The sequence below is a fragment of the Labrus mixtus genome, chromosome 5 (assembly GCF_963584025.1).
Source record: "Labrus mixtus chromosome 5, fLabMix1.1, whole genome shotgun sequence".
Taxonomy (NCBI): domain Eukaryota; kingdom Metazoa; phylum Chordata; class Actinopteri; order Labriformes; family Labridae; genus Labrus; species Labrus mixtus.
The window spans coordinates 27,412,367-27,426,146 of NC_083616.1; the positions used below are offsets into that span (position 1 = coordinate 27,412,367).

A 13,780-nucleotide genomic window follows, 5' to 3' on the forward strand; every position below is an offset into this window, starting at 1 on the left:
CCTATGTGCCCACACAGAGAAAGGAATCCTGGGAAACTGGCAAAGCATCATGAGACCATGTTGATGTTTTCTCCTGCTCCAACAATAAGCCCTCTATCACACCGACAAAACGTGTGTGTGTGTGTGTGTCTCCTGGAAAGACTCATGAAATTGTTTTGAATGAGGTCAACGAACTAAAGAAACCTCCCCTCTGTCCTCTAACGCTGACAGAAAAAGGATGTGAAGTGTGCAGTGGGAATCAGTTCTCCTGATAACAGGTTTCTTCGACAGGAACAATTCCATATTCTACTTAATAGAATTCAATACACAGTAGGCAAACTTCACTGAAGGTAAACTCACCTTGCCTAGAAATACCTGGCAGAAAAGTCAGGAAGAAACTCTGCTTGTTGTGGTACAAAAACATGAATCCAGTTGGCTGTGATTAATGTCATCCTCCAGATCTGATGTTCTCACTCACATGGTTAAAAACTGAAATTGAATCTTATTCTTCTCCATGTCACAGGAAAGCCTGGCTATCCGATAAGATAATCCTGATGTGTGTGATCCTTTCAGATATTCTTCTTCATAATCTCAAACATGCTCACACTACAAAAGAGCCGAGCCAAAATTGACTATTTTAATGTTTTGTGCAGGGTGGAAAAACATGGTTTTGTTTTGTTTTTTTACGTAAAAAGTTTTGTGTTTTTCTGTTCTTCAGCGAGAACCGGTGCCACCGGACTACTGTCCACTTATAACTGTCCCCCCTTGTCTCTCCACATTATTGTACTCACACAAGACTTCCTCCAGACACTTTGATGATGTAACACTCAAAATGTTAAATCCTAAAAATCGAATCCTGTAGGTTAACGTTGGATCGTTATACGATACATACTACACAATATTTTGGGTAGATAATCGGTTCTGAGCAGCCTCGAGTCGGGGACTCCCCTATGATTGTAGAGAAGGAGGGAGCAGACCTCAACACGTCCCGATTATACTGAAGTCTGAGCCACGATTAACAGAGCTCTGTTCAGCGCCTCCCACAGGCTGCATCAGTTTTCTTCTATGTAGAAAACAGGATGTGACCAACAACTTTCAATTAATCTGTGTTTGCCGGGTCATCTATTGTAACATCTCAATATGGCCCAAAAACATTAACCCTTCAAGCCCTCTAAATAGAGATGTAAGTGTGTGTTCTTATCAAGAATCTTTTGGTGTTTTCACACCTTCAGGGTGAGCTGCATGTGTGAATCAAGCAGAAACCTCCGAAAATGAAGAAAAATGAAGCCGATGCTGAAGTGCAAAATCCTGCAGTTTGTCAAGTGTCCCCTGACCTTACTGACAGACGGGCGCCATGTTACGGTTTGTCAAGAGGCAAGAGACTTTGATTTTGTTTTTTTCAGGCGATAAAGTGAAGTCGTGTTACGGAAAGATTTCCTCCCTGGCTGCAGGACGGATCTGAGCAGGAGGTGAACTTCTTCAATGGGTGAGATTCATGAAACTGTCTCAGCGGGTGGTGACCATGGAGACAGGATTGTTTGATCGCTGACTGCGTTGTCAAGGTGTGTCCACGGGTTTCAAAGACAAAGTAACACACACACACACACACACTGTTACTACAGCAAAATCACACCCGTGTGTTCGTTAGACGCCATGGTGTGGAGTGGAAACTGTTGAAACAATCTGCTGAACAAGTGTAACATTGACGCAAGATGACTACTTAACTTATAAATACTTTTAAAAAAAGAAACAATGGAACTGTTTTAACGAGATTGTTTCTTAAAGAGGAACAACCTGTGGTCGTCTCGGGTACATTAGATCTCGTCTTTTGTTAACGTTGGTGTAACTTATGTACTCTTCTCCTTGTTGACATTTGTTTTGAGCTCCTGTCTGCCGTAAACAAACGTTAAAAATCTTCTCTGGTAAGACGTATTCAGGATGTTGAGAGTGTTACTGTTTTACACGGCAGTCTTTGAAAGCATCATCAGATACGAGATAACAGCGTGCTGTGGTCACAGAGAACTCGTCTTATGCAGACTGCTATGAAGATCAACACTCAATGAAAAGTCTTTTGTCAGACAGACACAGGACCTAGTGTCTGACCCGACCCACATTCATCACTCTGACTTTCAGCATTTAATCGTGTTGTAGGACTCAAAATCTCAAGACCACTTTTTGAAGGTCTCTGTATCGTCTCAGAATCTAAAGCAGTTTTTTACCTGGTCTGTCTCGGTGGACTCTGGATTTTAAGACCAGTCAAGACCACCACTGAGAGGTTCAATTCATTTCTGTGATTAGAAGGAAACCTCCTCTTTCTAAAAGAACAAATTGCTTCAATTCATTTGGAGTTTTTAGTAGATTTTTATCCCCCAGGTACGGCCGCAACCTTTCCAAGTGAGTGACATGCCCACTGCACACATTTTTTCAGATTTCTCACTGATGTTTATGGTCGTGGTCTTGTCTCAGTCTCTGTGCACTCTGGTCTCGGTTAGTGTGGTCTCCTGGTTTTTACGCTCTGGGAGGAGATTCCGGGTTCCTCAGACCAGCAGGCTGAACTTTTATAAAGATTAATCTGTGCTGATGTCCTTTAATATTCTGAATCAAAGGTTAATGTAGGACAATGTGTCAAAATGTCACCGCTACAGTTTGATGTTTTTGTGGGATTAATGTTTTGTTTGATCTCTTCTTCTTGTCCTTTAATTCTCTCCTAACTGCAGGACAGAGTCTAATACAAGTTTACCTTTGGGGACATTACAGTATATCGTTCAGCTCTTTCAGTTTAAACTTCTTTTAACCAAAGAGTTCAAAGACAGAAACGTTTCCAACAACAAACAAACAACAACAGAGGAGATCTGCAGAATATTCATCCTATATATTCCTCGTTCTCCCTCTAATGTGACTTTTTCACATCGTAGAGCTCTTAATGTCAACACATGCAGCTCAGAAGAGCAAACAGATAATTTAAAGGAGTATTTTAAATTACATGTGAAAGGTGAGGTTGTCCTCTGCATCATGTGTGTTCTTGTGTTGTTGCCGTCATAACAAGGACTGGCTTTGTTGATGTTACAGCTCCACCTGCTGGGTGCTCTGTTAACAACAAGCTCTGACTCGATGACTGATTTTTCATATAATTTCATCACCTTTTCCTTGTATTTGAACTATTTTAATCTGTAGTAAAGTAGAAGGAAACTCTTGCCATCAGCCGCTCCATTAATGGAGGTCGACGCTCTGAGAGACGGACCGAGACGTTCAGTGGACTCCTCTCAGACTCGGTCCAAAGAAAGAACCGGAGCACACGACTCACTTAAAGTAAACGTTTTTTTTCAGAGTCAAATAAAACCTTTTTAATGTCTACTTCTAAATGACGCTCTTCATGGTGGTGTTTTAAACTCTGTAAAGAACTTTGAAGTGTTGTAGACAAGACCACAATAACCAAGACCAGAATGCTCTGAGACCGAGTAAAGGCCAAGACCTTTAGGGATTGAGTCCGAATCAAATCCAAGACCAAGGCAGGGCGAGACCGAGACCAGACTAAGAGAATAAATATCACTGAAGAATCATCCTCGTGTTTAACGGGAAGGTTGCAGTCGTAATCGGGGGATAAGAATTAAACTCCAAATGAATTCAAGTTATTTGTTCTTTTAAAAAGATGAGTGTTCCTTCTAATCTCAGTGACGATGTGGAGAAATAGCAGATTAGTGGTGGTCTTGATTTTAAATTGTGAATCCACCCAGTCTGAGAGCGAGACGAGACCGAGTAAAAATGCTTTCGATTCTGTGACGAATATTCAAAAAGATCGATTTTGAGTACATCACTACTTTGAAGTTCTCTGTGAATGAATGATGCTCGATAAATAAACTTCCTGTTAAAAAGGAGCGAGCGGCTAAAAAAAACTTTACGGTTTAAAACTCCTGCTGACTGGAATAACTGACCTGTACACATCAGATCTACTCTCTCACTTTGTATTTAGATCCGCTCACATTCGTTCCTCTGACACCGCCGACCACTTTAGACCAGCATGAGGTTGTAATTCATCCACTGCTTTGTTTGAGCTAAGTGTGTTACTTCTTGTGTCTCGTTAATAGAAAACTTATTAAACACATTTATTCCAAAACATGTCAACAGGACGTCCTCTAAACACAGACCAGTGTACTGGGATTAAACCGCTTTTACCTTCAACCACAGCAGAAGAAAGACCCTCCACTCTAACATTTTATCTTTGTTTTTTTTCCTTCATTTCTCTTTTTTTTTTTATTGTTTTCCATTTTCATGTCATGTTGAAAAGTGTTTTCGGTTAGTCACGGTCCCGATGCCTCGTGTGAGTGCGCCCTGATTGAAACTTGTTGAAAAGGAGGGTAACATGTGACCTCTAAATCTTTGTCCCGCTTTATTTAAAATAAAAAAAGAGACTGATTGATTCAAAAAAAGAATTTATTCAAGTTAAACATGAGGCAAACATGGTGATAGTGCAAGCTTTGCTAAAACAAACGTGACATAAATATATAAAATTATTTATTTTACACTGCACATTAAAACAGGTGAGTGTTTAAAAAAAAAAAAACAGAGAACAGGAGGATGAACATGAGATTAGAACGGTTACAGATCGCCATTCAGCGTCAGGGTCAAACGCCTAGTCTCTGACCGCACGCTGAAGGTCGTCTCTCATTTGACAGTCAAAGTGTTTGAGGAAGTTTAACTTGTGGGCAGTCCTCTGATTGTGTTTCATGTTTCTGATCTGTTGATGGGTCCGTTAACACATCAGTAAATTCGTTATGTAACAGGGTTCGGCTCAGCTGGTCCCGCAGTACATGATACCTGTGCAGCACTCGGGGGACACGGCTCACAGCCTCCAGCAGGGGGCGCCACAGACGAGCTGTCGGACTGAATGCTCTCAAGACAAACCTGACTGACCAAACACAAATTCATCTCAAACATCAACCCTCTATAATGTCTCCGAGAACATATTTAGGTGTCATTTATTCACGTTCTTTAAATATTCATACTTATATTTTCTATAAAATCGAGGATAATAGAAAGTGTTCAGCCTACAGTCATTTAAAAAGCAGATTAAAATATTTAACTTCTTCCTTTAACTGAAATTTAACTTTTGAAAGTCTAAATAACCGGGACTCTACTTTTCCAACTATCAAAACCTGCAGAGGTTCACAGTTAATCCTGTATTATTATTTTTTTAAACCTGAGCCCTTTCTGTTCATGTTTTGGTGTCAGAGTGACTTATTGTTACAAAAAGCATTTTTAAATGATCCAGTAGGTGGTGTCAGAGCGCTGTAAATAACTCAGTAAAACAGCTTGTAAAGGCTGCAACATGATGCTGTGAGAAGTTGCTCCTCTGACTGTTTTTCTTTCTTCATCACACACAGAGTGAGATGCTTTTCTTACACCAGAAACAGACTTTAAGTTCCACTCTTATAAAAAACAGATATTTTAAAATGCAGATTACAGCTGCTGGTCGACCGCTGTTTTAGTTATTTTTCATGCTGTGATGTATCACAAACAGTGATCATTTTAGTCGGACATATTGAAGACGTAAAAGTGACACAGCAACACAAACAAACTAACGGCGGTAGAAGATCTACTCAATTCAGCGATGAGGAGCCGAAGAGTCTGGTGGCTTTTAGAGGAAGAGATCTAAGGTCCGTTTGTGGTTGAAGAAAATCATTTTTTAGATGGTAAAATGTCCGACTCTGTAAGAATGTTTTGATGTAACGTTGTCAGACTCTTAAAATAACAATCTGAGCTTCTTTGAGGAAAAACAGCAACTTCTAACGGACGCTCTGCTCGTCATCTACACGAGGAAACATGAACAAACAGGGCCGAGTTTAAATACACGAGAACTCCCCTTCAACTGGGATCATGTGATTATGTAATAAACAAGTCCAGCTGTGTTTGTCAATTTGTTGCAACAAAGCCACCTGTACACATATCAGCGTTTCACCATTTATGAAAATGTGCTCGCCGTCGCACGGCACATTTGCATGACTCATGTTTACAGGTGTTTGTTTGTTTGTTTGTTTGTTTGTTTGTTTGAGTGCAGCGCTGCAGCTTCACCAACAGGAAACGGACTCTTATGTGACTTTTTTACAGAAACATGAACTGAATTTAAAATGTAACCTCTGACTGATTAGTTTTGTGCTGAAAGCTGTCAGAACTAAAAGGACCTGCAGGAAATTTAAAGAACATTTAGGAAGAATTGTAAGTGCTGTTATGTCCACTGCTCTCTGAACAATAAAACTGAACAGGAAGCTCTCCTGTCAACCGCTCGCTGATCATTTGAGGCTTTGAGTTCAAGATGAGACCTGCAGAGAATTTTAAAGTCCATTTCTTCTCAGTTTTCAGGATACATTGTCCCTGTCCGAAATCTCAATTAGAAGGGATAAAAAACAAGTTCAAAGTTCATATTTTCAAACCTCGACACGACGTGTTTGGATCTTTGAGTTAGATGTCATGAAGCGGGTTAAAGTCAGTGTGATTCTCAGAGTGTTGATTTCAGAGCGGCTCTTCCTCTCCATGTCTGATGTCAGAGAGTTTAAAGCCTGAACGCTGGTTTTTATTTCACATCTGGATCCGTTCTCGTCTTTAAGCCGTAGCAGTGAAACAGATGTCGCTCGTTAAATGGATTCAGACCCTACCTTCAGTTGGAGAAAGACAGGAAGTGATGTCACTCCTTGACTTTTTGGAAGGTTAAGAGGAAGATGATGATGCCCGTCAGCAGCCCCATCATCATCAACACCGACGTCAGGAGGAAGGCTCGGCACATGGGCCGACCCGTCAGTCTGAACAGAGCTTCAACGAGCCCGCCCGGCTGCTCGCTGCTGCGCTCCACAGCAGGAGGGCTGGGAAGCCCCACGTCCAGAGAGCGGTTCACTGACCTCTGACCCCAACGGCGATGATTGTCAGCCGCCCTTAAAAAAGAGAAACAGAGAGGGGAAGCTTATTCATTTATTCTCCAGGATAAATCATATCAAGTTCTTTTCTTTTTTTTACGATCGATTGAACAGTCAAATAAAAGTTGTGGAAAAAATGATCGTCACAACTTTCCAGAAACGTCTTCAAATCGCTTCTTTAGCCCAACAGAAATTTAGAAACACTTTTACCAGCGTGAAGCAGAAAATCTTTAGAATCCATTGCTGGAAACAAATACACGACGTGTGTCTTAAAAATCACCCAAACTCTTCATCCACATACGATAAAGATTCATGTTTATACCGATTGATCGATCAATGAGTGAATAAGTGAACTTGATGATTAATCTGTTAAAATCTGGTCATTTGTTTCCTAATTATTATCCGACAACCATTCAGCTCAAAGTCAGCGCGAGGAATTTCAGGTTTTAGGAAATAAAGTCCCCCAAAGTTTTTTTCTTTTTAATGCATCAGTTTGAGTCTGAGAGAGTGTCTAAAAGTGACAAACTCTGCGACACCTTACAGGTAGAGAGGGAGCTCCACTTCCTCACATCATCAAATAGCAGACTGGGAGGGAGGAATACTTTGTGTCCCCAAATAACACACGTAAACTCTGAGTTTGAACACAACACACAAAAAAGGTCCCGTATCTACTGGGAGAAATAAAAACACAATTGTGAGATTAAAGCTGCAAATTCCATCACAGCCTGTAAATGGATCTGAGCTTTTTTTATTTATTTTCTCGTCTTCTGACTACTCAAAGTGTTTTTACACTGCAGGTCGCACCTACACATCCACACCCTGATGGTAGAGGCTGCTGGGTAAAGAGACCATTCACACACAGCTGATGAAGCAACTTGGGGGGCGGACACGGACACGGACACGGACACGGACACGGACACACACTTTTTTTTTCTCCAGATATTTATCCGATTTTCACTCTTGATTCTTAAAGTTACTGTTGAACGGTCGATTATTACTATTATTGTTTTCTTTGTTATCATATTCGTCATCAGTGTTGTCACATTCATGCCAATAAAGCTCTCTGAACTGAATCGAGTCATCGGGTCAGTGAACATTTAAAGCAGTGATTTCTTTCATCACATGCAGAAACATGAGCAGTGATGAGTGAGTGGACTTTGATCAGTTAATGATTCACAGTGAAACAGAGAACGCTCTGATAAAAACAGAGCTGCAGTAACACTGTAAACAATCATCTCCATCTTACATTTACTGCAGTGCATCAAACCTGTTCATCTCGTTTTACTCTCAGTTCCTCTGAATTGATTTACATTTGGAGAACACATGTTGTACATGTGAACATAAATATACAACGTGTGTTACTGAAGGATTCCTCTACAGGGAGCACCACATAAATCAGACGATGAGATGATTTGTCGACAGCTATTTTGGCATGCATGTTTGTTGCTATGCAACAGCAACGACATCATAGAGCAGGTAGTTGCAGACTTGATCTATTAACTTTTCTTCAAAACTTTCCACCATTTTTGTATCAGCTCTCCGGTGTCTCCAATGTTTTCATTTCCGTTCTCATCACCACACAGCTCCACACTGCGCCTAGTGGTTAAAGTGGTCATTTTTGAGGATGTGCACAACCAACGTTCCAAACCACCGCAGAAAACACAAGGCTGATGTCATCAGATGTGAAATCAAAGGAGCAGCTGTGAAGTAAACGCTGGCTGAGGCAGGTAGGTTAGCAGGCCAGCTGATTTATTTATTCAGATGAGAACAGTAACGCAGTAAGGCGACATGATTTATTCCATATTTCTATTTTTTAAGGTCACTGACTCATCGTTCATCAGGGAGGCAACTAACATTTATTTATTAATTGTATTTATCTAACCAGGAGTTTTACCAATGAGACATACAAATCTCTTTACAATGGAGAGTAGCTCCTCTAACACATTTCAAGACTTTCAGGTCCTGATAGTTTACAGAATTTGTCTTTTCACACATGAACCTCACAGCAGGAGATTCTCCTCGTCAGACACGCCCACTCGCAGTTCAAACCCCGACTTCAAACGTACTTTTAGCGGTAGCTGGAAGGTAAAGGTCTGCATGCAAACAAACTCAAACGCAAATCTCCCGCACGATGTGATTCTAAGAAAGCAAAGCGTGTGTGACAGAGGTCTCACCTTTTCACCTGCAGCTTCCCTTTGTTTCGGAGGAAGCGGATGCTGTAGACTCGCTGCATGGCGGCCGGCAGGTAAGACAGCACATCCGAGTCGGTGGTCAGCTTGGGCAGGCCGAGGTCGGGGAGGGGCGTGAAGCCGCGACACAGCGGGCACTGGATGGCGTTGGGCTGAGCCGCCTTGACGTTGATGCGAGCCAGGCACTCGAGGCAGAACGTGTGCTTGCACTGAAGCATCTTGGGACAGCGGAAGACGTTGTTGAACTGGCTGAAGCAGATGGAGCACTCCAGGTCCGGAGACGGGAGGGGAGACGGGCGGAGGTCTGGGGAGGGGATGATGACAGAGACCTGGTAGGAGGGGGGCGTGACGGGGCCCGGGTAAGGGTTGGATACTGGGGACGAGTGAAGCCTGGAAGCAAGACTGAAGACTGGATCTGAGACCGGCGGCTGAGAGTCAGAGGGGTCAGAGTTTTGTACCGCGTTTTGACCTCCATCTTGTTCGGAGGGGGCAACACACGGAGGCGAGTTACAGTTTAACTCTGTCACAGAGCTGTGACCCGTCTGGATGACTGGAGGAGACGGTAATGTTGCTGGGGGAGATGGATCATGGGAGTTACGAGGGTCCGACGGCGAATATGGAGGTGGATTAGGAGAGGGATTCATGACGGGTGCAGGAGTCGCTCGGTTAAAGGAAAGCAGAGTGAAGCTCAGTGGGGATGAACAGACGGAGGACGTCGAGCCTTCAGCGGTCTGTAGAGACGGGGAGCATCGGACTCATGGAGGGTTGATGGAGAGGCTTCCTGTGCAGCTTCAGTTTTCAGAACTCAATCTAAAAGATGAAAGAGAGCATTAATGCACGGAATAAAAACATTTTGAAGCTACTGTCAAGACTCAATAAGGACGTTAGAAGGGCTGCATGATAAATGTATTTTCATCACAACTGGAACATTTGAAGAAACTTATCAGGAAGTGTTTCACTGACTAAGAAAATAAACAGGTTATGTGCAATTAGCATTCACGCTATGTAAACATTTAGCAAATCAGAAGACGTTCAGCTAGCCTTCAGCTTCTTCCCTCTGATTATTCTCCATTTAGAGATGCTGCAGGACTTTTGTTTTTGTATCACAAGTGTTCCTTTTCTTCTTTTTTCTCTGGTGGTGCATCGAGTATCGTCTCCTGGAGTTTCTGCAGCCTTGAGAGCAAACTGTTTGTAACGCTGTCCGCCGTGATGAAATTCTGATACCATCGGCAGTCATCTTATGAAGATCTATATTTAGTCTTTTAACAGACGTCTGCTACACATGCAGCCACGTCTGTTTTAACATCAGCTCCACACTCTCTTCTCACGTTGCCAGTCGGGACATAAACAATGGTTAAAAAGGGGAAAAAAAGTTTTCCCGGTGGTTGGTCAACTGGTTCCCAGATTAGTTATCAATGTCATGGTGGCGTTAAGGTTAGCATCCGGATGGTTGAGGAAGAAGAGCAGACTGATGAAGAAAAAAAATTCACTTTTTTTTTTGCACTGATAAGATAACCACGCTCAGACTGAATGACGGACGGGACCCCGAGGGCTCTTTCTGTTTCAATCCATCCAATCAGAGCGAGGCTACTTAAAACCAAACTGAAAAAATAGGTAGCAGTGATTCTGACCACACTATTGAAAATTATAGGTGGATAATAAAACAAGATTTCAAAAATGTGGTGGGGCGCTTGTCTCTTTATATTTCAGGGTTGCTGAGAAGAAATGAAAGGGTGTTTCAGCCCTGACACACACACTGTTGTTTAAATAATACAATGGTTCCCTAAGGGGGGGGGGGGGGGGGGGGTAGGGGCACCAGGAGGGGGGTCGTGAGATGCCTTAATTATTTTTTTTTTTAAACTCAAAATTTTATATTTTACCCATGACTTAAATAATGTATACAAATATTTCAACTTCAAATAAAACAAAATCTTTAAGTGAAATGAAAATGAAATGAATGCGTTAAAATACTTAAATGTAAGTTTGGACACAACAGCAACAATGCATCTTTGCTCTTCACGCACCTGAGCACACCTCACCTGTGTGTGTATTTATGTAGTTCTGTGTGTCCACTCAGTGCTGAAGTCTAAACGTGGAAATCACTTCTATTCTGCTTCTAGTATCTCCAATAATAAACTGATATATAAAATAATTTCATGTTTTCAGGCTGTTTTGTTCATGTTGATGTTTTGTGTTACCAGTGTTTGGACGGGTCTGTAAGTGTGTGGATGTCGGGGTGTGCTACGTTATAGGTCTTATGCACTCTGTGGGGGTCCCCAGCCTCTGGCCCCCTGATGTTAGAAGTCGTGATCTGAAAAGTTTGTGAATATAAAAGACCGACCTGCAGACCTCCAGGAGATTGCAGTCGTTTCACTACTTCACGATCACGTATCTGCTTGTTTGCATAACTTTATAAAACTGGACGCTGATCTGAGTCTGAATGAGTTATCGTGCACAATAGAATTCCTATCCCAGTCTTTTTGCGTCAACTGGACAAGAATTTGCATCGTCCGTTTTATTCAAAAAGGGAAATAAGATGCAAAACGAACTGGCCTTATGATCCGCCGCTGTTTTACATCAGGGATCACCTGAACACAACCAGGAACCGGTCTTTGTTCATCATCTGACACGCCGTGGTCTGACCCCTTAACACACAAACTGTTCTTTCCCCGTTATAACGCAAAAATCTCCCCCATGGAGGATCCATAAAGTTTATCTTTATCTTTATGTTTCCTGTTGTGATGTGTGGTTTTGCTTTGGTTAGGAGACAGACGCCATGGAGACAAGAGCATCTAAATATCTAGTTTTGAACTTCCAAAGTTTAATATGAACAAAGCCAACGTCTAAAGTCGTTTTCACATCTGAACTCCTGAAAATATCTAGATCATTTCAGGATGACTGCTGATATAATATGAGGAGTTTTTTGGGTAATTTCTGCAAGTGTGAAAGCCCTATGAATGAGCTCACACACACGTAACATTTCTCTCCTAAGAACACTTCACCCTCATGTCAGCTTTGCCAATTTATCAGACCAATATCGTTTCTGTACCAGGCTGTGAAAATGTTAATTTCAGCTGTCAAAAACTGTTTTTTTTTCATTGGGTGTATATGTGACTTCTGGAGTCAGCCTCAAGCGGATCCACAATGAACTGCAGGATTTTTGAACTTCCACATTGGCTTCATTTTTTAACACCGGTTGAGGTTGCTGCTTGGTCGCGCCTTGTGTACAGAGAACATAGTCCTCCAATCGTGCGGCCCGGGTTTGAGTCTGACCTGCGGTTCCTTTCCAACTCTCTACCCACGCTACACATTTTCCTGTCAGAATGAAGTCAAAAGCCGTGAATAAATCTCTACAAAAAAAAAGTAAAACATAATGCATCCTAAACTAAAACCATAAAGTTATAAACAGACGCCTTAAAGCCTCAAATCATTGTTTTTACTAAGAGAGCTTCCAAGAACGATCCAATATTTATCAAATCTGCTATTGCACTCTTGCTACTCTGTTGGTATCCATGGTTACCATAAAGCAACAACATCTACTGCTGTAAATGTTAATTTAAAGTATTCAGCACTCCTGGCTGAGGCGGAGGGATACATAGGCTATTGTGAAAAGTCTCAGTGATGCCGTTCTCTTTTATCGTCACTCAGATTGTCCAATCAGATTGCTTGTTCGGAACTAACTGTTGTATAAAAATACAATGAAGGCTACAATATAGTGTCCTATTAAAGAAAAAAAAAGATATAGGCTACACTGTATTAATTAGCCTCATCATTTCAGACTTATAATGTTGTTAGGTTGAGTTAATTAAAACAAAAAAGGTCCTGACTTTTCAGAGCAGAGCTCTTTAATTGTTGGCATTTACCAAGCAGAGAAACATTTCCTCGTGCTTCACCAAACTACTTCAGAGAAAACAGTAATTTACTACCCCTAATGTTATAAGGGAAACACCTGCAAGACACTGATTCAGAAGCAGTTTAAAATACTTTAGGATTAAAAACTTTTGTATTCGGCTCACATGCGAAGACCAGATAAGTATTTAACTTAAACTGAATGTTATTGTTTGCGTGATTCACCATGCTGAGAGAGCGAAAGGATGGGGTCTAATTAAAGTCTGTCTTTACATTATATTTGCCTCCAAGTTGACATTTAAGGGTCATTATCGGTGCCGAATTCATCTCTGTACTCTGTTAGTTAATCAGACATTTGAAATAATACATTATAACAAGATACAATGCCTTTAAACATTAATACATAAAATTGTATTATTTTTGAATGACGTTTGGTATGCAATCCAAAATCGGCTCTTACCTTCACCAATCACCGCCGACTGTTGTCCTCTCTCATCCCTCACGTCATCATAATCTCACCGGTTTCTCTCAGAGACCCTCCTCGAGTTGTTGAGATAAAAGTCCAGAGAGTTTGAAGTAATTCAGAGTTTTTAGAGTTTTTATGCTCTATTCTTTTCTACCCTCTCTCCCTCTCCTCCCTCTATCTGGCTTTCTAAAGAGAGTCTGTATTTGAATAGCTGAACAAGAAACGAGGAAACGGGATAGTCAAATCACCTGTGCGCATCACTGGCTTCTATTTGAAGGTTAACACACCTGAGGAAAGAGCTGCTGATTAACGGAGAGCTAAGTGAAGCAGGCCTACTCCATTAACCCTCAGATAGTCTGTGGTATACCCGTAAATTAACTCTACAGATTTGT

The 13,780-nt window shown here is 41.5% G+C and overlaps 1 protein-coding gene and 1 long non-coding RNA gene across 2 annotated transcripts; one reads left to right on the top strand and one right to left on the bottom strand.

The window, feature by feature from the left end:
• Nucleotides 1-4,392: 4,392 nt before the first annotated feature.
• Nucleotides 4,393-13,780, bottom strand: LOC132974865 (RING finger protein 223). The gene is made up of 3 exons (XM_061039167.1): nt 13,383-13,780; nt 9,059-9,883; nt 4,393-6,902 (listed from the first exon to the last, which is right to left on the bottom strand). Exons 2-3 carry the CDS (start codon nt 9,715-9,717, stop codon nt 6,659-6,661), a joined length of 903 nt encoding a protein of 300 aa, XP_060895150.1. The 5' UTR covers nt 9,718-9,883; nt 13,383-13,780; the 3' UTR covers nt 4,393-6,658.
• On the top strand, nt 8,301-9,181 carry LOC132974890 (uncharacterized). Its single transcript, XR_009673148.1, has 3 exons — nt 8,301-8,360; nt 8,468-8,611; nt 9,073-9,181. It is a non-coding gene; the product is annotated as an uncharacterized LOC132974890 (long non-coding RNA).